Source organism: Epinephelus lanceolatus, chromosome 18 (assembly GCF_041903045.1).
Source record: "Epinephelus lanceolatus isolate andai-2023 chromosome 18, ASM4190304v1, whole genome shotgun sequence".
Classification (NCBI taxonomy): Eukaryota; Metazoa; Chordata; class Actinopteri; order Perciformes; family Serranidae; genus Epinephelus; species Epinephelus lanceolatus.
Window position 1 is genome coordinate 42,507,778 of NC_135751.1, and position 24,524 is coordinate 42,532,301.

Sequence of the window (24,524 nt, forward strand, 5' to 3'; positions counted from 1 at the left end):
GAGATCCAAGGGGAGAGGAGGTAGCAACACAACTCCACCTAATGGAGGCTGACGGCGCCCCAGATTCAAACGTCCAAAAACACCTAATTGAAACCACAAAATATCTCCATACTGCTCGTCCGTAGTGATCCAAGTGTCCTGAAGCCCCGACATAAAAAGTTGTTTGGAAAAACCTCATTTGAACTCTGTTTTTAGCCTCATTGTAGCCTGTAGCTCTGACTGCCTCTCTGGGCACCGCGCTCACGTGTGTGCACACAGTTCCTCTCCCCTTGGATCTCTGCAAGTGTTGTGAGGACTCTAAAACTTCACCTGAGCCTCCCTCGGCATATGGGTGAGTAGATAATGGCTGAATTTAAATTTTTGGGTGCACTATCCCTTTAAAATTAAGGTCTCTATTGTCAGGTTTGTGTTTTCTCTTTGTGTGTCTGTGGTAAAGAAGCACAACTCTGTGACACCACTGTTCGGCAGAGAGTGGACTTTTATTGAAGTCTTAACATCTCCATTGTGAAACATCTTCAGTCTTACAAGATACCCAAAATCAACAACCCTGTCTTACTCCCAACTCGTCGAAAACAGATGCTCTTTCACTGGCCCATCGGTGTCAGAAACTGACGCACCGTTTAGCAGCGTTACAAGATGACCTGGGTGGCAGCATTTGTTAACAATCCAGGCAACAAGGGCAGTTTAAGAGCAAGAAAGTCCGCACAGGGCAGGAAAGAGGGGAGGTGGATGGGTGAAGTAAACTTTAATCTGGGAGCCCACTGTTCGTGTCGTGTTGGAGTTGTTTCAATAACAACGTAGAATGTTTAGCATCCTAGGCTAGGGTCGTATGTCACATAATGTTATTATGTTCCTTACAAGCATCCTTATTTTTAAGCCAAACCATTGTGGGGGTTTTTCCAAACCTAAGGAAGTAAACCAAAAAAAGTGTTTTGCCTACATGAGACTTTATTTAAAAAAAAGACTGTACACATTTAACGAACAGAAACTTTACATTTCCAACAAAAGTGTAAGTGTAATAAAAGAGACAATGCATGTAACGAGCAAAGACTGACTCGCCATCCCTAAATGTCCAAAACTGATGCATGCGGCTACCGAGCCCGTTGTTTTTTGACGTGATGGGAGTGAGAATGTGTTGAAGTTAGAGGACTCAGATCCAGATCTGGGCCAACAAACTTGGTTGAGATAACTCTTGTTTACATCAGACTGCCACAAAACATCAAGATGTTTAAAAAGAGAAAAAAAAGAACAAATTTTTCAGATGAAATTTCAATTTCTCACAAAAGCTGTCAAAAACTTACTTTTATGATAGACTTTTTAGATCTTAGTCATTTTTAACTACATGTTTTAACCGGATGAAGGGTGAAAGATGTCTTGATCAAGGCCCAGATGCACCAAACCGACTTCACAGAACTAGCATCAACGAAAGCGGACTTTTGTGTTGCTTTATGTTGCCTGTGTCCCGGCCAAAAATTTGCACATCAACACACAGCAAAGACTCCAGCTGACAGCCAACCAGCACATATGGTGTGCTCCTGCTGAGAGGAAATAAGTCTCCACAGCAGCAGATGGCGGTCGTCTGTATTCATCATTGAAAAAGGGAAACAGGAAGAGCGTCTTGATGCTAGTTAGCCAGTTAGCACATTGACAACACAATCAGAGCATATTTGGGTACCCTGACTGCAGGTGCAGCGCAATTAATATACCTGACAAAATCTTCACACTAGGCCTGACAAACTGAACAATCGATGACAGATGTTAAATGCCTGTGTTTGTTCAGGCAGCTGGGGCTCAGAGGTAGAGCGGGTCGTCCACTCATCAGAAGATCGGCAGGTCGATCGCTGGTTCCTCCAGTCCGCATGTCGAAGTATCCTTGTGCAAGATACTGAACCCCAAATTGCTCCTGATGGCTGTTTCATCAGTGAGTGAGCACGTGTGAATGGTTACTGAGTCACAGGTGTCGCCTTGTATGGTAGCCTCGGCCATCAGAGTGTGAATGTGTGCGAGTGGGTGAATGTGACATGTAGTGTAAAAGCGCTTTGAGTAATTGGAGGACTAGAAAAGCGCTATACAAGTGCAGTCCATTTACCATTTACCATTTACCATGTATTGAGTCATTGTCCAACAGAAGTCATCTGGGGCCGTATTCACAAACATCCTATGAATCATGTCAGAGAGCTCCTAACTCAGCCTAAATGTTTTAATAAAGAGTCCTGATTGAGGGATTTAGGAAAGTTCTCAGAGCAACGCTGAGCAAGGAAGGGACAAAATGTTTTACTGTAGCGAGGAGGTGTGGTTGACCCTGTTGCTAGGTATGCTTTTATAAACAGGTGTGATTGGTTGTCACAGTCACACCCTTTGTGAGCCTGTAAGGTGTGAGGACCCCCAGTGGACATGAAATGAACTGCATCACAGTATGAGACTGTGAAAGGACTTCACGCCACTGTCCTATTTTCAGCTTCACTACACCTGGAATTAAATGCTTTTCTCCCCACTCGCTCTCTGCTTGTACAGACAAGCTCCTGTAGCAGCTCGACTCCTCTCCTTACCATGGATGTATAAAGAGAGCTCTGTAGCTATTGCTGTGTCTCCTGTGCGACGACGAATGGATGAAGAGAGACCTCGTTGTTGAGGTCGAGAAATATCCTGAGCTAAACGACCCACAGTCCTGTCATTATAAAGACAGATACTTCCTGGCGAGTCATAGCTCTGTTGATTGGCTCTTCAGGTGAGAAATCAACTTAGTGGCTGTCCACACATAATTTGAAGCTAACGCAAAGGTGGAAGAAGTATGCATCTTTCAGTAACAATAACTTTGCGTGGTCGTCTGTTGACCAGCTGCAGAACGACGTGTCCAGTGTGCTAGGACCAGCACTTGGCATCACATGGCGGTGCAGCACCAATGTGTTTCCAGCATTAGGTGGAAAACGTGTGCATATCTCTTCTGGGATCGACCACACATATTATCCCTGCACGATCTAAGGTTTGGAGAAAACATCTCAGACCTCTTTGTGTTTCCACCATTTTCTCCCCTGCTTAAGAAACTCTTAAGCCTCTTTAAGGTTCTCCTTCCTGCTCTGAACAGTTTTTCACCTTTTGAGCTCTTTTCAGGTCTAAGATGCTCGTGAATAACTTTCATCTTTACGAGGACCTAGGCTTGACGTTATGAGGAAATTCTAAGAAAACTTCACAGTTCTAAGAATTTCGTCACTAGGAGCAACTCTTCGTACGAGGAAGCTTTGTGAATACGGCCCCAGACTTATCAATAAATGTTGTAGAGGTGAGAAAGGTCTAAGGCGTGCCATGTCTCAGCTGTCACGACAGGATAGACGTGAGCTCTTTCAAAGCTATTGAAGTCAGTGGATGCACTAAGAGTGTAAGCGCCCATGTTGTCGATGAGAAGCCAGTCCCCCACGTAAGACTCAGGCATCCAGTAGTTGCTTGTTACTTTGTCGATGCTGTCGCAGGTTGGACCCCAGATGACAGACTGGTATCGCCGCTCGCCGTTCTCAACAGCCTGCACAAACAGTAAAAAGAAAAATCCACATCACACATGTTGTCATATTCTCTCTCAACCTACTCCTTTCATCTCATATATGACATCAAGTTTTAAAATGTTCTCGGCCAGATGGAAAGTGACAGCCTCCAACCTACTGTTCCAGATCTTATTTTAAACAAACAATTCTCAGTAACTGTGCATGAAGAGGACATCAGGTTTGTTCATTTATAACTCAGGAACCTAAGCATCCATCCATTCATTTTCAACCGCTTATCTGAAGCCGGGTCTCGGGGGCAGCAGGCTGAGCAAAGTACTCCAGACATCCCTCTCCCCTGCAACACTTTCAAGCTCCTCCTGGGGGACTCTGGGGTGTTCCCAGGCCAGACGAAATACATAATCCCTCCAGTGTGTTCTGGGTCTGCCCCGGGGCCTGCTACTAGTTGGACATGTCCAGAAAACACCTCTAACAGGAGGCACCCAGGAGGATCCTGATCAGATGCGATCAGCTCTCTCTTCACCAGGAACATCCAGCACAGCGCTCGCATCACTGCAGATGCCATGCCAAACCGCTGATCCATTTCACGCTCCATTCATAATCTTGTTTCACAGAACCTTCAAACACTGAAGTTCTTACATGGTGACAGGGTTGATATTAACCAGCCCGCCCTCAACCAAAGAATGGCCCTATAGGTGCAAGTAACTTATTATGACCCATATTTACATTTATTGTTAGGTGGCGACCTCTCGTTGCAGTTGTAAATTATGACATGAGCGATGACGTAGTATAAAGATTGACAAAGATCACATAGGAGCAAGATTGGCATAGACGGATGGGTCAAACAAACACAGGACTTTCACCCTGGAGACTGGTGTTCATGTCCCGTGTGAAACTAAAAGTCAATGTAATAATGACTTTGACCCAAACTTTGACCTTTTTTTCAAAACATAACCAAGTACTTCTGGTGCATGACTGGGACCGTTAGCAACCTTGCAACCACGTTTACCAGCGGTGACAACTTTGTGATGGCTGGCATGGTTCACACCTTGTGAGTTGTCATGGAAAATTGTGGTCTAGATGGCACCTACTGCAGAGGCAACTACCACAGAATTGGTTTTGAGTGTTTTGCCAGGTGTTATGTCTGGTTGTCTGTGGACATTTGTTGTCAACCCAACAGTGTCACCACTGCGCAAGATTCACCTTCCTTCTTTACAGGTGTGTAGTTGAGATGAAAATGAAGCTTGAGTTCAAAGATGAATGTGGTCTGAGCAAAGGGGCTTGAAAAGGTTGGGTAGGAAGTGATAAAAGGGCCATTGGCTCCCCCACTGTACACCCCTGGCCCACATTGGATATAGGTCTCATATTGCTGTATCGTGGCTGAAGTGATCCCATCGCAGGATCGTCTCTCGTTAAAGCAATCGTTAATACAAGCACAAGTTGCTGGCGCTGTCCAGCAGTCATGTATGTTGTTTTGGGAGTCACTGGTAAGGTATGAGGATGTATTGTATTACCCTGTGAGGATATGGTTTAAGGTCGGCGTTAGCTGGGTCAAAGATAATGCAGCTCAGGGAACCGTACACTCCATCGTTAAGGTAGTACATCATCATTCTGTCACAGCCCTTTTCCTCATCATCTGGAAAAAATACATGCAAATAAACATTATTAAAATGGCAACTATCATTCATTCAGCAAACACTTTGAAAATAAAAGGACAATTATAATAAACATTAAAGCTGTAAGCAGCGATCAACAGGCCCTTGGAGCTTCCTGTGTGTCGGGGGTGCTGGCAGGATGCTGGTCGATGGGACCGTTTGATACTGCGCGCACAAATTGGACATTATGTGGTGCCAGAACACATGTGCTGAACATGCGTGAAGTCGCTACATGTCAAGTGTCAATTACACAACGTAGAATTCCTGTAAATCCACTGTTGCCAGTGGGTGGCACAGTTACTTTGACTCAGTATTGGTATGCAGATGCCTTCAAGCTGAACTCTCATTAATTACAATGTCCCCCCAAGTTACAGCAGCTTCCTGTTTAATGGTGTTTAATGGTGTTTAATGGTCTTATGATGTGACAGCCCAGTTTTAATGGCCAAAGATACACCAAAATTGCACCAGTGATTTAAAACGGCTGACCTAACGTTAGCGTAGGGCTCCAAGAGGCCTTTTGATTCTTTGCAAGGGACTTGTGTCTCCTAAATTTCATACATCTTGATGAAACATACAGTGAGTGCTACTTTGTTGAAATGTTGTAGGGGGGCTCTCTTAAGCATCTTTTCGAGCATCATTAGCCCGTCAATAAATAATAATACTTCCTTGCACTGGTCAGATTTTGAGCCCTAATGGTCCTTTTTATCGTTGGTACCTTTGCCCCTACACCACATGCAACCAGGTATCTGGAGTTCTGCACAAAGTAAGTACTGCAAGTCTTGATTGCGCTAACCCTAGATACTCAACAGTCATGTGGCTTCAAAAGACACATAAACATTACCGCTGTGGTCGTCCATATCATCTAAGATTACTCTTTTGGCAATGACGTTCAGTGCCACTGTGAAGGCTGATTCCACAAAGAATCGGCCTGGTTCTGCCATGATCTTCACCCCGCAGTCAGGCGGGAAGAATTTATCCAGTGCTTCATTAATGACTTCTGAACACTAGGAGGGAAAAACACAATGGGTTGATAGTTTATGACCTGTGAAATATTCTATCAATAATCCAGACATTTTGCTGACACTTCAATACGAAGTGACCAACTGTAACCAGCATCACAGAAAACCTGGATGAAAACTATAGTGTAGATGATGACCTGGCTTAAACTGCTGTTGTTATCCTGCAGTGACTTCAGCCATGGTTTGGCATGTTTCTGGCTAAACTGGGAGAATCAATTGCTCTCTGAGCTATAATGGCAGGAAATGGCCCTTGGACAGTACCTTCAGTTCCTACAATGCTTGTTTGTCACACACTATAAATTGTCAGGACGATTTAATTATTTGGCTTTCTCACGAGTGGACGCTCCAATGTGTAACTCCATGTCTTAGTCTCTCTCATTTTAAGTCTTGTTTATGCTACAACATATTTGGCATTGTCGGCAGGATAACAACAACAGTTTAAGCCTAGTCATCATCTACACTATATACTGACAAATGACAAATGACAATGTTGGATAAAACGTCACCAACATTGCATTAAATGTTGCAACGTATTGGGCCCCACGAATGATGTCACATCCTTAGTTATGTAATTAATGTTAAGGTGCGGAGGTTAGATTTAGGAAAACAAACATGGTGAGGATGCACCTTAAAATGACTCAAAGTTAAGACGGATGAACACGTGACTCCAGGGAAAAGTCCCGGGCTAAAGTCTGTTTTTATGTGACCCATCCACCACCCCAACCTGCCTCCTTACAAGCACTCAGGACTGCTTCCTTGTTTAGCGCCATCACCCCATTGGTCACATGATCGCAGCCTTTCAAAATACATGGGATATGTATGAATTTTGCTCTTCGGAGGAAAATGACCCAACAGCATCACCAGGTCAATATCAGGGCGTTTAGATGTAGTCATTACTTCTGCATCATTCTGTGGACCTATATATGTTTTTGTTTTTTTGTTCATTTTGTCATTTGTTTGACCGGCATAATAAAGGCGCAGCACAACCATGAATGAGCGCTACCACTGTGTATTTTTTTAACTTCACCTCCTCAAATGATCCTTGAACACCTCCGGCCCCAGAGAACCCTCCACCAATATCCAAGAGTCTCATCTGGAATCCCTGCAAATTCTGAAAAAGACAACAATCAGTTGTTAGTGTTCATGTTGATTGTTAGAAAGGAAGAGTGGTTGTGCACTGTTCTACTGTGCAGACACACCTGGACAGGTATGACCTTCATGGAAGAGTCATCAGAAGAAAACCTTTCCTGTGTCCTCACCACTAAATTCAGCCTCACAACTTTGCAAAGAAACACTGAAACAAGCCTGATGCTTTCTGGAAACACGTCCTGTGGACTGATGAAGGTAAAACAGAACTTTTTGGACACAATGAGCAAAGGTATGTTTGGAGAAAAAAAACTGTTAAACACGGGGGTGGATGGATGATGCTTTGGGCTTGTGTTGCAGCCACTGGCACGGGAAACATTTCACGGGTAGAGGGATGAAGAGAGCCACGCCCCTCACAGTCCCCCGACCTGAACATCATTAAACATCTGTGGACAGACCTCAAAGAGCAGAGCATGAAGACGGCCCAAGACTCTCACAGAGCTAGAAGCCTTCTGCAGGAAGAATGGGTGAATATCTTCCAAATAAGACCTAAGGACTCAAAATTGACCAAAACATTCAGTTTAATTCTTGTGTTCTGTTGCTACGACAATGACTTACCCCCATGTCAAAGACACGTCGTGCATCTGCTATGGCCTGCCTGAACGCCCCGCCGTCAGTGCAGCCACTGCCGACATGAAAGCTGACCCCGATGACCTCCAAGTCGAGCTCTCCGGCACGTTCCAGCAGCTTACCAACTGACTCCAGACTGGCTCCGAACTTTGAATTGAGTCTCACCAACGATTTGGAGTCATCCACTGCGATGCGGAGTACCAGTCTGGAAAGATTCAAAAGTATTAATACACTAAAAAGAGTCTACACTCAACAGAAACAAAAACATTAGTAGTTGGTCACTTACTTGGCTTTGGGGTGGCACAGAGAAATTTTTAGGAGTTCATCCTCATTATCAAAAGTCATCTTATCGACTCCATGAGCACAGGCGTATCTGATGTGTGACATCGGTTTGGTTGTATGTGCGTAAATGATTTTCTCAGGTGTCACTCCGAGGGACAGCATCATCTGGATCTCACCCTGTGTTAGACCCAAACATGTTTCAGATGAGCAGCTGAGAAGGAGACAACGTTTCTCTATGACAAAGAAAACAGAGCTAGACGATCTCTGAGATACCTTGCTAGCACAGTCGAAACCAGTGTCCAAAACATTCATCATCCTCAGAACTGCTGCTGTGTTGTTGCACTTCACTGCATAGAAAGGCTTGACTCGGGGGAGGTTAGTGATCCACCTGTAGTACCTCGACACTATGTTGTCTAGATTTGCCACATGGAAAGGCTCTTCATTGTCCTGGAGGAATAAAGCAAAGATTACATTTCATTGTTAAAATGCACATCTCAGGAATCTCAGCTACCTCATAATACTTTGACAGAACAGAGTGCTGTAGGGGCGTTTATTTGTAGGTTAACATGGAAGTTAGAGTCGCCATCATCAAAAAGCCAACAGGACTTTTCCATTGGATCTTGGATTATTGCAGAAAATAAACTCTGTGGCAACCAAACACTTATGATACTTGTCGGTGAAGATTCTCAGTCATCCAGGTCATGGTAGTCCTGAGTGCTATATCATAGGCAACTGGACTTGCTTGAGTTTCTTGAACACGTTTCACCTTTCATCCAAGAGGCTTCTTCACTTCTAACGGACTGGTGCAGAGTCGCAGGCTTTAAACTCTGTGGGTGTGAAATGTTGACTCTTGACACTGTAAGGGTTCACATCCACACAGAGTTTAATGCCTGCGACTCTGCACCAGTCCGTTAGAAGTGAAGAAGCCTCTTGGATGAAAGGTGAAACGTGTTCAAGAAACTCAAGCAGGTCCAATTGGCAAAGATATCGTGCTTAAGTTTATGATACTTATATATTTTGTTAAGAATAAACAGTGGTATGCAAGAGTTTGGTCAAAATTTCCTTTACTATGAGCAGTTAAGTGAGTAGAAGATGAACTGATCTCATAAAGACACGACGTTAAACATGCTTTTCAACATTTTAATCAAGATCAGTGTTTTACTTTTTTTGTTTTGAACAATTTTAGAGTGAAAAAAAAAAAAAAAACTTATAAGGAGCACCATCCAAATGTTTGGACACCCCAAGGCATTTGAGCTCTCAGACAACTTTTCCCAGGGCCTCAGACCTTAAAGGGATAGTGCACCCAAAAATGAAAACTCAGCCATTATCTACTCACCCATATGCCGAGGGAGGCTCAGGTGAAGTTTTAGAGTCCTCACATCACTTGCAGAGATCCAAGGGGAGAGGAGGTAGCAACACAACTCCACCTAATGGAGGCTGACGGCGCCCCAGATTCAAACGTCCAAAAACACATCATTGAAACCACAAAATATCTCCATACTGCTCGTCCGTAGTGATCCAAGTGTCCTGAAGCCCCGACATAAAAAGTTGTTTGGAAAAACCTCATTTGAACTCTGTTTTTAGCCTCATTGTAGCCTGTAGCTCTGACTGCCTCTCTGGGCACCGTGCTCATGTGTGTGCACTTGCACGGGAAAGCACGTGAACACACATGAAGGCAGTGCCCATTAAAAACAGAGTTCAAATGAGGTTTTTCCAAACAACTTTTTATGTCGGGGCTTCAGGACACTTGGATCACTACGGACGAGCAGTATGGAGATATTTTGTGGTTTCAATTATGTGTTTTTGGACGTTTGAATCTGGGGCGCCATCAGCCTCCATTAGGTGGAGTTGTGTTGCTACCTCCTCTCCCCTTGGATCTCTGCAAGTGATGTGAGGACTCTAAAACTTCACCTGAGCCTCCCTCGGCATATGGGTGAGTAGATAATGGCTGAATTTTCATTTTTGGGTGCACTATCCCTTTAATCAGCTTGTTCACAGTCATCGTTAGGAAAGGCCAGGTGATGCAAATTTCAAAGCTGGACAGTGTCAGTTTGAAACGCTGCCGGTAACAATGTAATATAAGATAAGATCAGATAATATAAGATACACCTTTATTGATCCCACAAGTGAGAAATTCCAGTGTTACGGCAGTCAAGGGGAAAGAGTCAGATAAGGAGCTGGAGAGTCTTTATAAGGTAGGTGGGTCCAACAAACCCCAGACTTTCACCTGGGAGCCGAAGTTTGCTTCCTACGTGAATGTAGAGCCAAATCATGGCGTTTATTTCTAAACCCAACCACGTGCTTTGGTTTACGTCCTGGCGTTAGCTGCAGCAAACCAGAATATCAGCAGCAGACGCAGGAGGATACCTAGCATGTAATATGTAGACATGAAAGTCCACTGACAAAGTAGCACTACGTGACGACTTGGGATGAGAACGTGTTGCACCACCACAACAAGGCTGTAAAGCCGTGTTCAGCGTGATGATGTTCTATAGTCTCATTTAGTCACTTGTTTGTGACCAACTTTTTTAAGACACTTAAAAGCTCCTAAATTCACAGTGGGCTATTTACTGACATAATATATTTCATAGCGCAAAATGTAAAACTGTCTTCAGCTTGTGTTACCACAGACCTTTTTTCAGACGTCTAACCAAAAGAACATTCGAAGAACTCATTGACCTTGAAATAAAGGAATTGGAAGTGCAAGAATGCGAACTCATTTCCAGGTTTAGGACTCACTCCTGGGGCGCATAGTTGGGAAAACTTAAGTGTACACTCTGTGATACTCACCAACAAACCACGCTCTTTTATTTTATAGTCTATGAAGTCACTGATGGTCCTCCCATCGTCTAAAACATCAATGTCACAACTCTCAGGTGAGAAAATGACTGATCCGTTCGTAGTCAGTGGTGCTGCAAGAAAAAGACGAAAGCATAAAATTAATAAATACATACTGTTAATTCAAGGCTGGATCACACGTTACATCACTTTAAACATCACTTAGAGTTTCTTCCATCCTACCTCGGCGCATGTTGTCCTCCATTATGATGCAACCCAGAAACTCTTCAATTCCAAACTGGAGTTAAGTGTCACCTAAGCATTCCTATAAAACAGAGCTGGATGTCTGACAGTAAGCACTGACACACGTCTGGCACTCATAAGCTGATTTTATTCTGTCAGTCCTGGTGTTTCCCTGCCCACTTTTGTTCCTAACCAATAACAAACCTATTAGTCTTGAGAAAACATTTCCATACTGAGAGGGCTCCACTGTAAAAGTCCTGAGGCATAAAAGTATCAGGTGTGAAGCAAATAGCCAGAGGCAGAAACATTGTTTATTCATGACACAGCATTTCAATATTTATGGAGAACACAGAGTGGACGGGCAGTTAAAGGACATGTTGCATAAATACAAGACTTTGAAATCATATATTCTTATATTCAGGGGCGTAAATATAGACAGTGCAGGCAGTGGGGTTGCACTGGGGCCCATGGGGTGGAGAGGCCCGACTGCCACCTGGAAATACGCCTGTGTTCAAAGAAGAACTCACATTCTCAAGGCAATTGAATCGAACACAATTGGACTTAGTTTTGTCTTAGAAGACCTTTCACCTCTTATCCAAGAGGCTTCAGCAGTTCATGCTTGTCTGACTACCCACACTAACCACTATACTGAGTGTATTGCACTCAGTATTTTAGTGTGTTCCAGTGTCAGTTTTTGGGTGGGATGGGGAGGAGGGTTGGGGTGATGGCTTTGACGGCCTGGGGGAAGAAGCTGTTAATGAGTCTGGCTGTTCTGGCTTTAAGAGAGCAGTATCTCTTTCCAGAGAGGAGGGGGGAGGATAGGGAATGCCCGGGGTGAGTTGGGTCTGTGCTGATGTTTCTGGCCTTCCTGAGAAGTCGGCCAGTGTAAGTGTCTCTGAGGAGGCAGTGTGGTCCCGATGATCTTTTCTGTGGTCCTCACCACCCGCTGTAGGTTAAGTGTTCAAAAGTCTGATTGCCCATGGATAGAAGGTGCTTCCAAGCCGGTTTGTCCTGCTCTCCAATACCCTGTATCGCTTCCCAGAGGGCAGGAGATTGAAGAGGCCATGGCCTGGGTGGGATGGGTCAGACAGGATCTTCTTGGCCCTGTTTAGTGCTTGCATATTGAGTAGTGCTGGTTATGTAGCCTGACAGCAGCAGGCAGGAAGGACCTGTGATAGCGTTCCTTCACACACTTTGGGTGAATCAGTCTATCGCTGAAGGAGCTCTCCAGAGCTTTTATCTCCTCCTGCAGAGGATGGGAGTCATTAGTCCTCAGAGACGACAGCTTGGCTGTCATCCTCCTTTCTCCCACCACCTGCACAGAGTCCAGAGAGCATCCCAGGACAGAGCTGGCCTTCTTGATCAGCTTGTCCAGTCTCTTCCTATCTGCAGCCGAGACACTGCTGCCCCAGCAGACCACTCTGTAAAAGATGGCTGATGCCACCACAGTGTCAAAGAAGGTCTTCAGGAGCGCCCCCTGCACTCCAAAAGACCTGAGCCGCCTCAGCAGGTAGAGTCTGCTTTGGCCTTTCCTGTACAGTGCTGTTATGTGATCAGTCCAGTCCAGTTTATTGTTAAGATGAACACCCAGGTACTTATAAGATGTCACCATCTCAGTGTCCTTTCCCTGGATGTTCACCGGTGTTGGGGGGAGGAGTCTGCGCCTGCGGAAATCCACCATCAGCTCTTTGGTTTTCCCCGCGTTGATCTGAAGGTGGTTCCTCAGGCACCAGTCCACAAAGTCCTGGAACTTCTGCAGATGACAGGTGGGGGTGTGGTATGAAAAGTCTGCAGTGTAGAGGGTGAAGAGGAACGGTGCCAGTACTGTTCCCTGCGGGGCCCCCGTACTGCAGACAACCAAGTCCGATACACAATCCTGGGTCCTGACATACTGCGGCTGGTCCGTGAGGTAGTCCAGGATCCAGGATGTGAGGTGATTAGCCACCCCTATGTGCTCCAGTTTGTCCCTCAGAAGCGCAGGCTGTATGGTGTTGAAAGTGAGATGGTGAGATGTCTGGGGGAGGATGAGGGGGGTTGCAGCAGTGATGTCTGGGCCAGGGGAGGGGCAGACTGATCAAATGTATTGAAGAACAGTTTCAGATCATTCACCCACTGCTGGTCGCCTCTGGCCTGGGAGTCCGGTTGTTTGTGTCCTGAGATGGTTTTCAGACCTCTCCAGACTCCTATTACTGCATCTTGCTAACTCGGCCATTCTGGATGTCACTAACTCGGCTTCTTCTCCGGAGCCTTTGTGCTCCACTGTCTCTCAGATTAACTCATATCACAGCGGTGCCTGGACAGCGTGACGTGTGTGGTTGTGCTGCTGCCGTGGTCCTGCCAGATGCCTCCTGCTGCTGCTGCCATCATTAGTCATTAGTCATACTTCTACTGTTATTATACACATATGACTATTGTCACACATGTACCTCTCTGCCTCCATATTGCCTGCTTGACTGCCTATCTGCTTGTCTGTTTCGCTTGCTTACATGTTGCTTAAATGTGCATTGCGTTCTGTTTTGTATTGTTCTGTACTGTTTGTTCCTGGTGTCCTGCCAATATGCTGCATTGCTACTATGTTTGTCTGTTTGCCTGATGTAACCTACCTGCCGGCCAAAGCTTATTTTCCTGTCTTTTAATGTGCTTGATGTGGTTTCCATTGTGATTATGTGCCACTTCTTGTCTTTTACTGTGTGTGTTATGCTTTCTATTCTGATCCATGTGCTTTTATACGTGCTGTGCTGTATATTTTACTGTTATTACGAAATGTTGATTGTAATGTTTTTTCTTTTAGCTGGCATTTAACACCTTGCCTGGGGACTGCAGTTGGAAACTAGCTACTCAGCTAAAACACATTTATAGAAATGTTCATTAATGTGCACTGTCCCTGTACAAATAAACAAATAAATGAAAATGAAATACTATCAGATATTAATATATACTTTCAACATATTGTACCACAATAGCACTATAGTAGTACTATAATTATAATATTATTACTTTCGATAATGTTGTTGTAAGCTACTGTCATTACTTGCATCTCTCTCTCTCTCTCTCTCTCTCTGTCTCTCTCTCTGTCTCATTGTGTCATATGGATTACTGTTAATTTATTATGCTGATCTGTTCTGTACGACATCTATTGCACGTCTGTCTGTCCTGGAAGAGGGATCCCTCCTCAGTTGCTCTTCCTGAGGTTTCTACCGTTTTTTTTCCCCGTTAAAGGTTTTTTTGGGGGAGTTTTTCCTGATCAGCTGTGATCAGTCATAAGGACAGAGGGATGTCATATGCTGTAAAGCCCTGTGAGGCAAATTGTGATTTGTGATATTGGGCTTTATAAATAAAATTGATTGATTGATTGATTGACTCCGCTGACGTCGCTCTGCAGCAGCTGTTCCCCCATCTTCTTTTTATATCCTTCCTTTCCCCGCCTGATGTTTCTCTGTAGCTCCTTCTGCACGGCCTTCAGCTCCTCCTTGGTTCCAGAGTTAAAAACTCTCCGCTTCTCCTTCAGGAGAGAAACAATGGAGGAAAAACTGGTGGTAGTGGTTGCTGGATACCCAGAGCTATAGGTTGTCAAACTGCCCCTGAGTCATCCTAAAACAAAATACATACAATAAATAAATAAACAGTAGTGGTTGCTGGATGCCCAGAGCTATACGACTTTACAAAGCACAGTTAGCACCATCTGAATAGAAAACAGCAGATAAGTGCAGTACTGTAAACGTCCATGATGGAGGAGAAGCTCCTGGACCAACTGGTGGTACTCCCCATGATCCAGCCTCTTTTTTAGGGTCTCATGTACCCACACAGATCTCTGTTTATCTGCTGACAGCCTCTCACCCTCAACCAGAGCTACAGACAGCACCCTCTGCCTCAACATGGCAGCAGCTACACACTGATTACTGCAGGATACACACAGTAAATAAATAAACAGTAGTGGTTGCCTGGCAACAATAAAAAGGCGCAGCAAGCTTTTTTTCCACTAGTGGCATTCAATTAAAAAAGGCAGTGCGGTGCACCTTGCATTTTGCAACGTGCAGAACTCTTTCTGTTTCTGTTCAAAGTCTTCCTTTTCTTTGACTGTTTATTGTGACCATAATGCACCAGGATACCAAGGCCTGTAGGGTGAAAACCCACCTGGCAACAAACCTGACTGTAATTTCCATGTAAAGACCCAAACCAGTAATGAGCTGTTCCCGCAGCAGTCTGTGTCTTCAAACCCTGACATTATAGCTCTGTGCTGTACAGCTCCACTGTCGTCTATAAACTATTTAAAACACACAGTGATGTGTTTCTTTATTACGATCAACGTGGGCACTGAAGTTAATTTGGGTTGAGACACCGCTGAAGTAGAAATCAAATGTCATGTCAAATGTTCAGAGAAAATGCCCGCCATCAAATATTTGTCTGACATGCAGATCACTTCAATAGTTCGCTGGCTGTCATTCGCAAACATTTGTTTTTCAGATAACAAAGTCCTGATGTGCCACAGGCAACATTTTAGTTGACACAGTTAAGCTAACGTTGAATCATACCAGTCTGAGAACAGACTCAAAGTTGCCGTCTGTTTGCACAGCCAAAACTCCCCAACTAATAACACCCGACACAGCGTCGCACAGTGTCGGCCTGGAATAACGTGAGCGACAAGTGTTGTGCGTGATAATCAATGGCAAAAGGAAACAGGAGAGGCACTTTTTCAAGCCGCTGAGTACTGCCATTAGCATCAGTCATCACTGAGTCATTTCAAACTCAACACTTCCTGTTTCTGTTTCAAATTAAAAGTCCCATATAATTTGCTCTTTTTTTTTTCATACTTTCATGTTTTCTTTTCTGATCAGCAATAAATAATAACCCAAACATTGCTTCATATATCTGACCTCGCTGACCCAGTACACATGTGACCTGTTTGTTTTAACCACCACTGGGACATTTTTCCCGCCATTGTTTCTCTGTCCCTTTTTTCTTTCGTACGCCCCTGCATCAGCTGGACTGTGGAGGAGTGAGAGGAACTGTTCACTGGAGATACGTTAATATTAAATTTGCATTATTTAGTGGTTACATTTGACTTTGGCTAGCTTTAATATTGTTAATGTTTGACTGTCTCAACGTGTTTACGGGTAAACTTAGCTAATGTTAGAGGTAACTGTCAATAAGGTACATAGCTTAGTCAGTAATGTTAACACACTCTTTAACCGTTAATGTTAGACACTTCAGCAGCAGTGTAAAAGATGTTATGAATGTTACCTTATGTTAACGTTACATACGTTAATCATTCTTAGATATTTGCACCGGTGAAACCGGTGCCTTGTTTAATGTTTTTTCAACACCGCTGAAGGTACGTTAATATTTGTGATGAAATTTAATGTTTGGCTAGCTTTAATATTGTTAATATTTGACTTTATAGACATGTTTCTGGGAAACGTTGCAAACATTAAAGGTAAATGTTAATATACATAGCTTAGTTGGAAACATTAACATTTTTCTGACACCCGTCAGAATCAAGCTTTTATTTTGAAACATTTGCAGGAACTTCCTGTGGTGGATTCAGTGACTTGCATAGTTTTCATGGGGTACTTCAAATGTAGCTCCGCCCATCTGGTGACACTTTTCACGTTACCATAATAACAGTTCAGCTGGGACATGAACACACACAGTGACTGAGATAATAATAATAACAATCATAAAAATAGGACAAGAATAACCTGATGACATCGTGCACGCTGTGAAACATGACCAGCAATGACTGGTCTAATCTGACAGAGCAACTGTTGAAACCAACAACAATGTCTGAACCTGACATTAGAAACTGGACTCAGGTGAAACTCTCTGGTCCAGTACCAAACTTCTGGTTGATTAGTCGACCGTTTGGTTGTTGTGGTTTTTGACCAAATTCTCACTGGTCGTCGCTGGTGTGACTTTAATCAGGCCGCTGCGTTCAAGTGTTTCTTTACTGAGCTGAAAATCGACAGCTGTTGTTGTTGTTGTTCAGCACTTGTATTTGTCCTCCGTGATGGTTGGTCTTCATTGTGTTTGTCCTGGCTCTTCTTTGCTGTGATTGGACAGCTGGTGACAGTGACGAGCGTTTTACCCAACATTTTTCAACTCTCATATTTAATCGGAAAACGGATCACAGATCACCACCAGCTGAACCAGCACCCTGCTAGGAACCGTACCAACATTCATCAGGAACTGAAGTGTCCTTTGATCAGTGGTGTAGTTTAGGGTATACGGAGGTTAACAGGGTATACCCACTTCTTCTTCTGGCTGTTTACACTGTACCCACCTATCAGACAAAATGCCATTGGAATATACAGGAGAGCAAACCGACTTCCACCTCGGTAACTTACCTCTCTGCCTAGAAGTACACTCACCTCGTCAACTACCTCTGCACCACTGCCTTTGATTCACAGAAACTTGGCTAAATCCTGGACAGCGCCACTCAACCAGGCAGCTCCTTTTCTATACGCTGATCTGATGGAGCAGAGGACTCTGGGAGAGAGGAAGAGAAGGTGAATAAGGACTGGTGTGACTGTGGGCATGTGAGCTGCGGTCCTGTTCCTGCTGTGGATCACTGCTGTACACCGTTCAGAGGTGACTGCGGTGATCAGGAAGAGCAACCGTGCGGATCGTGTTGTTGAGGTCTGGATGTGTGGACAGTTAAATCATTCATCCACCAGAACTATCCAGAAACATGGACGATTATAAAGCAGCAGCCGACAATGTAGGAAGTAGAAAAGGACTGAGCCACAGTGAACAGGTTCAAGGAGCTGATGGATCACATGGAGTCGCTCCGCGTATTATTTCCATTTGACTAATTGTATGATGATGATGATGATGCTGCAACAACTACTGGATGAATCGCTCTTAAATTTAGAAGATGAATCTTCTGGCAATCTGTGAATGTTGCCATGCCAACACGCTAAACGTATTTGTTTTTAACAGGACAGCAGCAGGACACAACTCCGCCATCACGTCCACCAGGTTTTTTACGATCCATTGCCTCCCATCTTTCAGGTCATACTGCATCAGCAGCTATGTCACTAACACAATGTTGCTGGTGTTACAGTTGACTCTGTGACCCGTCAGATTCTGTGACCCAGCCAAGAAACTCATAACCCTGACCACTCAACAGCTCACACAACCCATCAGTGTATTGCTGGAGTCTGGTACCGGGTCACAGGATCTGACAGGTCTCAGGTTTCAGTGTCACACCTGTCAGCAGACACAGCGGTAGAGAGAAGCTCGCTATCTAAAAGCAGCAGGAGTCAGAGTTTACCTTGTGCGTTGTCACCTAAGAAATGTATTTGTCAGCAAAGATCGTCATTGTTTGTTTTGTTTTCCTTTGTAAATAACATTACTGATCGGCAGTTTTGGCCCCAAGATGTTAGCGTCTCGGGGCCTTGAGGCTCAGGGTGAGGTTAAAAATAAACACCTACAGATGATGAACATTATCATCATGCATCCCTGCTGTGTGAGCTGTGCTGCGGCTCTGACTACTGTCACCTCTGTAAAGGTAACTGTAAGTGTGTGCGCATGTTTTTATCAGCTGTGGATCAAAATCCTCCCACTGACGTCTGTCACACACCGTTTTAGTTTTTATAGATTTAGATCCATTCAATGATGAAATATAATGTGGCTTCTGTTTTCCTGTATCCAGCTGGTCATTTAAGGGAAACCTGGATAAGAGACCACTTAAAATGTGAAATATATCCGTGTAGATGATAATCAGAGAGATCTGCTCTCTGTGTTAATCTGTTCTGTGTAACTCATCTAAGCACCCTGGGTTTGTTGTTTCTACACCCTCCTCCACAGTCCAGCTGATGCAGGGGCAGAAAAACAATGGTGTGAAAAATGACCCAATGGTGGTTAAAACAAACTGGCCATATTTGTACTGGGTCAGCGAGGTCGGATATATGAACCAATGTTTGGGTTATTATTTATTACTCAGAAGAAGATAAAAAAAAACACAAAATGAAAAAATAAAATAAAAATGAAATGATAAGGGACATTTGATTTGAAACAGATACAGTTTGAAATGACGGCTTGATGCATTATGTTATTACAGTTTTTTTACAATGACTTCAGCTCTAATTTCAGAACCTTGATATCTCTTTTCACTACTCTAGACACAAACTAATGATCAAAATGCACATTTTTTCAAACAACTTTTCCAGTTGCTTGGATACTATACACATTAACCTAAGATCATTTATTCATTTAACTAAAATCACGAGTTCAAAATGACACAACTTAACATCAAAGTATTACCATTTCAAAATGCAATTCACACATTACATGTGAGATGGCTGTCTATTCATTTCATTACAATGATCTAACTATCAATGGACACAACTGCTCAAAATAATAAGTTAAACTTGCATTTCTCTTAACACACAGTTTTATGGAAACTGCTGAACAACATTTACAGTAATGTTTAGATCATGAAAGGCCTCATTACTGATGATTGATTTCACCTTGTGCTATGAGTATAAATGAGTGGGATCCATGACAGCACGAGCGACTTCAGTAACATGGAGCCGGCAGGTGATCACAACAGAGGTCAAGCAATGGGAAGAGGAAGACAAGGAAGACATTGTGGTCAAAGGATTGGCAGGGGTCACGTACCCCTTCTGAGAGGTGGTCGTGGGCGTTGTGTGAGAAGTGTGGGGGAACGTGGTAGAGGACAAGGCCACAGACCAAGACAGCAACAGCAAGGAGTGTCCAATGAAATCCAGGCAATAGTTGTAGACCATGTTGTAAATCATGGCATGACAATGACTGAGGCAGCGAGAATGATTCAACCAAACCTCAGAAGATCAGCTGTGATGTGGATGAGAACCTGTGGCCAAATCGCAGTACAGTAATCAATCCTTTTTTCGGATTGAGTGATTTTTATTTATTTATTTTTTTACATGCATTTTATAGTACTGTCGGTTTTTTCTTTTTTGTAGCCAATTATTTTGCTTTGATTCAAAGAAATCTATGTTGTATTTTTTCAGTAAACTTCAGTAAACTTCATTTAGAGTGATGTAGTACCATAATGAAACATCGTTCACATATTTTGAACTACAATATTTAATGATTGTTCAAAGTGATAAACAATGAAACTATCTGTATCTTGTGTGCGGGTGATCTAAATTAAGTTCATATGGTATTTCATGATACAATGCGTCATTTGAAACAGTGATTCTGCAGGTGTACGGTTTCTTTAAAGATATGGATGCACAATGCAATGTTTTGAGCACTGGACAGCCTGCGTTACAAGGGATGACCGTTTTGAGTTTTGTGTCTAGAGTTGTGAAAAATGACATCAAGGTTCTGAAATTAGTGCTAAAGGGATTGTAAAAAACTGTAGTACAGGTGTACTGGGTCAACGAGGTCGGATATATGAACCAGTGTTTGGGTCTTATTCATGACTCATCAGATAATAACCCAGAGCCCACGTACCCTGAAACCAGGTTAGTGAGTTGAACTAGTATTTTTTAGCGTGTATCTCCATATCTGAGCACCACTTGTTTATTTTGAAGCAAGTGCCCCGAGGCTCGTCTCCTACTATGCAAATAATTCACAAAAAACAAACATCCTCCGGACCTGTTTTGTAAGAGCACAGTTGCTGCATTAGCGACAATGCTAACATGCTGATGTCTAGCAAGTCGAATTTATTTTTTTCTTTTTATTCGTTATTTCATCTAAGTTTAGCGTGTTGGCATGGCAACATTCGCACATTGCCAGAAGATTCATCCTCTAAATTTAAGAGCGATTCATCCAGTAGTTGTTGCAGCATCATCATCATCATCATACATTTAGTCAAATGGAAATAATACGCGGTGCGACTCCATGTGATCCATCAGCTCCTTGAACCTGTTCACTGTGGCTCAGTCCTTTTCTACTTCCTACATTGTCGGCTGCTGCTTTATAATCGTCCATGTTTCTGGATAGTTCTGGTGGATGAATGATTTAACTGTCCACACATCCAGACCTCAACAACACGATCCGCACGGTTGCTCTTCCTGATCACCGCAGTCACCTCTGAACGGTGTACAGCAGTGATCCACAGCAGGAACAGGACCGCAGCTCACATGCCCACAGTCACACCAGTCCTTATTCACCTTCTCTTCCTCTCTCCCAGAGTCCTCTGCTCCATCAGATCAGCGTATAGAAAAGGAGCTGCCTGGTTGAGTGGCGCTGTCCAGGATTTAGCCAAGTTTCTGTGAATCAAAGGCAGTGGTGCAGAGGTAGTTGACGAGGTGAGTGTACTTCTAGGCAGAGAGGTAAGTTACCGAGGTGGAAGTCGGTTTGCTCTCCTGTATATTCCAATGGCATTTTGTCTGATAGGTGGGTACAGTGTAAACAGCCAGAAGAAGAAGTGGGTATACCCTGTTAACCTCCGTATACCCTAAACTACACCACTGATCAAAAGACACTTCAGTTCCTGATGAATGTTGGTACGGTTCCTAGCAGGGTGCTGGTTCAGCTGGTGGTGATCTGTGATCCGTTTTCCGATTAAATATGAGAGTTGAAAAATGTTGGGTAAAACGCTCGTCACTGTCACCAGCTGTCCAATCACAGCAAAGAAGAGCCAGGACAAACACAATGAAGACCAACCATCACGGAGGACAAATACAAGTGCTGAACAACAACAACACCTACAGGAAGTGCTGAGTTTGAAATGACAGCGTGATGCATTAAATGTAACAGGATTCAAACTAAAACCAGAATGATAAATGGTGTGGTGTGTTTGAGATGCAGCTGGTAGCCTCTGCAGCTGTGCTGAGTAAAGGCCCAGACACTATCCGTGAGTTTGATTCCTTTATATCCTCCATTATGAAGAAAGAACATTGTTTGCTAGCTTGATGCTAATGGCAGTACTCAGCGGGTTGATAAAGTGCCTCTGCTGTTTCCTTTTTACTCTGTGTGCTAACATCCCTACAGGAAATATCTAAAAGGCTGGGCTGTTGTTGTCCCACAGTTTCCATGGAAACAGATCGCTCTGTGTTCCTATTGGTCAAAGCGACGGCTGTGACGGGAGAAGTCGTGAACAACAAAAGGAAAATCAAACATGCTAGAGTTTCTGTCGGGATGTCATGAGGCGTCTCAGACGTGGCGTTGGTTGTCGTCTACTATGACACACTACACGAGATGAAACCATGGATTATCATGTAAGACACTCATTGTCTTTCATGATCTGAGCCGACACCGTACGACACGAGCTGTAATAAGGCTGATATCATGTAGTCTGAACCCGCCATTAGACATGTTTCCACCCAAAGTTTCTCTGGGTATTTTCTGTACCAGCTACATCATTGTCATTTTTTCTGTTTTTACTATTTAAACTGCATGATTGGAGGAAGTCAGACACCCCTGCTTCAGTAACTGTTGCACATTTGACAATAAATGACTTTGACCTTTGAAACTGAGCTTCAGAAACACAGTCCAATGATCCAGTATTTATCCTGACGAAGACGAAGCGACTCGAGGAGCGACAGAAGGTTTCAAACACAAACACCAGACCTGTTGGTTAGAGCGTCGTGTTCCTCTGCCGCTCCCTGTTGATGAAAACATCTTGAACACACAATAAAAAATAAGATGAAGAGCGCACTTTTCTTCATGTCATATCTTTTAATCTCACCCTGGAAATACCGCCCCCCCCTTCTTGCGTCACACCCTTCTGTGACGGCACACAGTGTCAACACAGGAAACAAAGGTGAGCAGCTGTGTAAGCAGTCTGTGTGTTTAACACCAAAAACAAACACTGAAATATACAAGTAAATAAAGCCGCCACATGTTCTCCTGGTGATCTCCAGAGTTTTTTTTAATTTACCTGTCGTACTATAAGTTTGAGTCACATGTTCTGAAACTTTTATATTTTATATCTGTGGTGCCGAGACAGCCACGGATTTTTGTTTTTTATCTCAGTAAGGTCTGCTAAAAGGAATAATTACTTACTTTATTTATTTATATAGCACAACGACCAATTATTATAATTATTTTTAATTGTCATTTTTATTAGGCCTGTTGGTATTCTTAAACTAGTGTAATGCTGCTAAGGAAGAAAGAGAAATAAATCCTCCTGACATGTTAGTTTAGTTTATTTATTTGCACATACACATATCGAAAAGACGGAAAAAGAAATTAGAAGTTAAAACATTGTGCAGCAGAGGTTCGGAGCTAAAATGGCTCATGAAAATACCTCCTCTATGAAATATCAACAATCATGCATAAAAGCAGAAAGATAAAAGCAAAGACTGCAGAACTGAACAAGAGATCCAGACCAAGAAATTAAAGTAAATTAACAGAAATGTACAATTTATATACATATATATATATATATGTATATATATATATATATATATGTGTGTGTGTGTGTGTGTGTGTGTAAATAAAAGTATAAGCCGAAAGTCATTAGAAAAGAACCAATTAAGTGTAAAGTCCAGTTCAGACCAAAGATTCACGATCAGACAAGTTGAAAGAAACAAACTACTGTCAATGTTCTATTCTGTAAAGTTGCTGGTTGACAGGAAGTGACCACCATGAGACGGCGTATCATCTCTAGTCAACAACTCTGTGCTTCAGAAAATACTCAAAGTAGTTGTTTTTTAGACAATATGTCTTGTATCTTTGTGGTTTTGTGTTTGAGGAGGAGGAGGAGGAGGAGGAGAGGTGTGTCTCTCTATTATTGTGACAGACAGAGAAACCGTCGTCATCAGAGCAGTACAGACTCAAGGACTGATCGTTTTTTATCCAAACACACAGTCGTCTATGTCTCCTCTCCGTCTGATTCCTCTGTAACTCACCGATATATAAACCCATCCTCTCCACTCCACCTCCCAGTAACAGCGACCAGTCAGACCAGTCCGACACAGCAGCTGAGGCCAGTAGTCAAACCTATCCGGATGATCAGGATACGCCTGGATCTGTTTCACGAACATCGCCTTCCTGTTGTTGTCCGACAGTGTGAGAAATCTGTTCACTGTGTTGGTGTCCAGGGCCAGTTCACAGACGTGACGGAGAGAAAACTGATTTATTCACATCTTAATCAACAAAAAGAAAATCATTCAAACTGATGATGATGTTTGACAATCCTTTACATGGAATTCAGATTATCAGGTAATAACAACATTAATGACTGATTGTTAGGCCTAACCCCGACTGAGACTGTTCCTAGTGGACCGACAGTCGTCATCAGGGTCCATCAGTGGACCGACAGTCGTCATCAGGGTCCATCAGTGGACCACCAGTCCTCATCAGGGCCCATCAGTGGACCAACAGTCCTCATCAGGGCCCATCAGTGGACCGACAGTCGTCATCAGGGTCCATCAGTGGACCAACAGTCCTCATCA

General features: G+C 43.4%; 1 protein-coding gene across 1 annotated transcript; it reads right to left on the bottom strand.

Moving 5' to 3' along the window:
• Positions 1-460: 460 nt before the first annotated feature.
• Positions 461-11,323, bottom strand: LOC117268721 (ornithine decarboxylase-like). The gene is made up of 9 exons (XM_078161459.1): positions 11,188-11,323; positions 10,957-11,078; positions 8,440-8,613; positions 8,171-8,343; positions 7,873-8,089; positions 7,196-7,279; positions 5,991-6,153; positions 5,009-5,130; positions 461-3,517 (listed from the first exon to the last, which is right to left on the bottom strand). Exons 1-9 carry the CDS (start codon positions 11,207-11,209, stop codon positions 3,263-3,265), a joined length of 1,332 nt encoding a protein of 443 aa, XP_078017585.1. The 5' UTR covers positions 11,210-11,323; the 3' UTR covers positions 461-3,262.
• Between the last annotated feature and the right edge of the window lie 13,201 nt (positions 11,324-24,524).

Excerpts from the sequence above, each read along its gene's own strand:
- LOC117268721 (XM_078161459.1), bottom strand. The coding sequence starts at position 11,209 with ATGGAGGACAACATGCGCCGAG. Across the intron at positions 8,344-8,439 it reads GTTTCGACTGTGCTAGCAAG|GGTGAGATCCAGATGATGCT; the intron begins GTATCTCAGAGA and ends GGTCTAACACAG. Across the intron at positions 8,090-8,170 it reads CTGTGCCACCCCAAAGCCAA|ACTGGTACTCCGCATCGCAG; the intron begins GTAAGTGACCAA and ends GAATCTTTCCAG.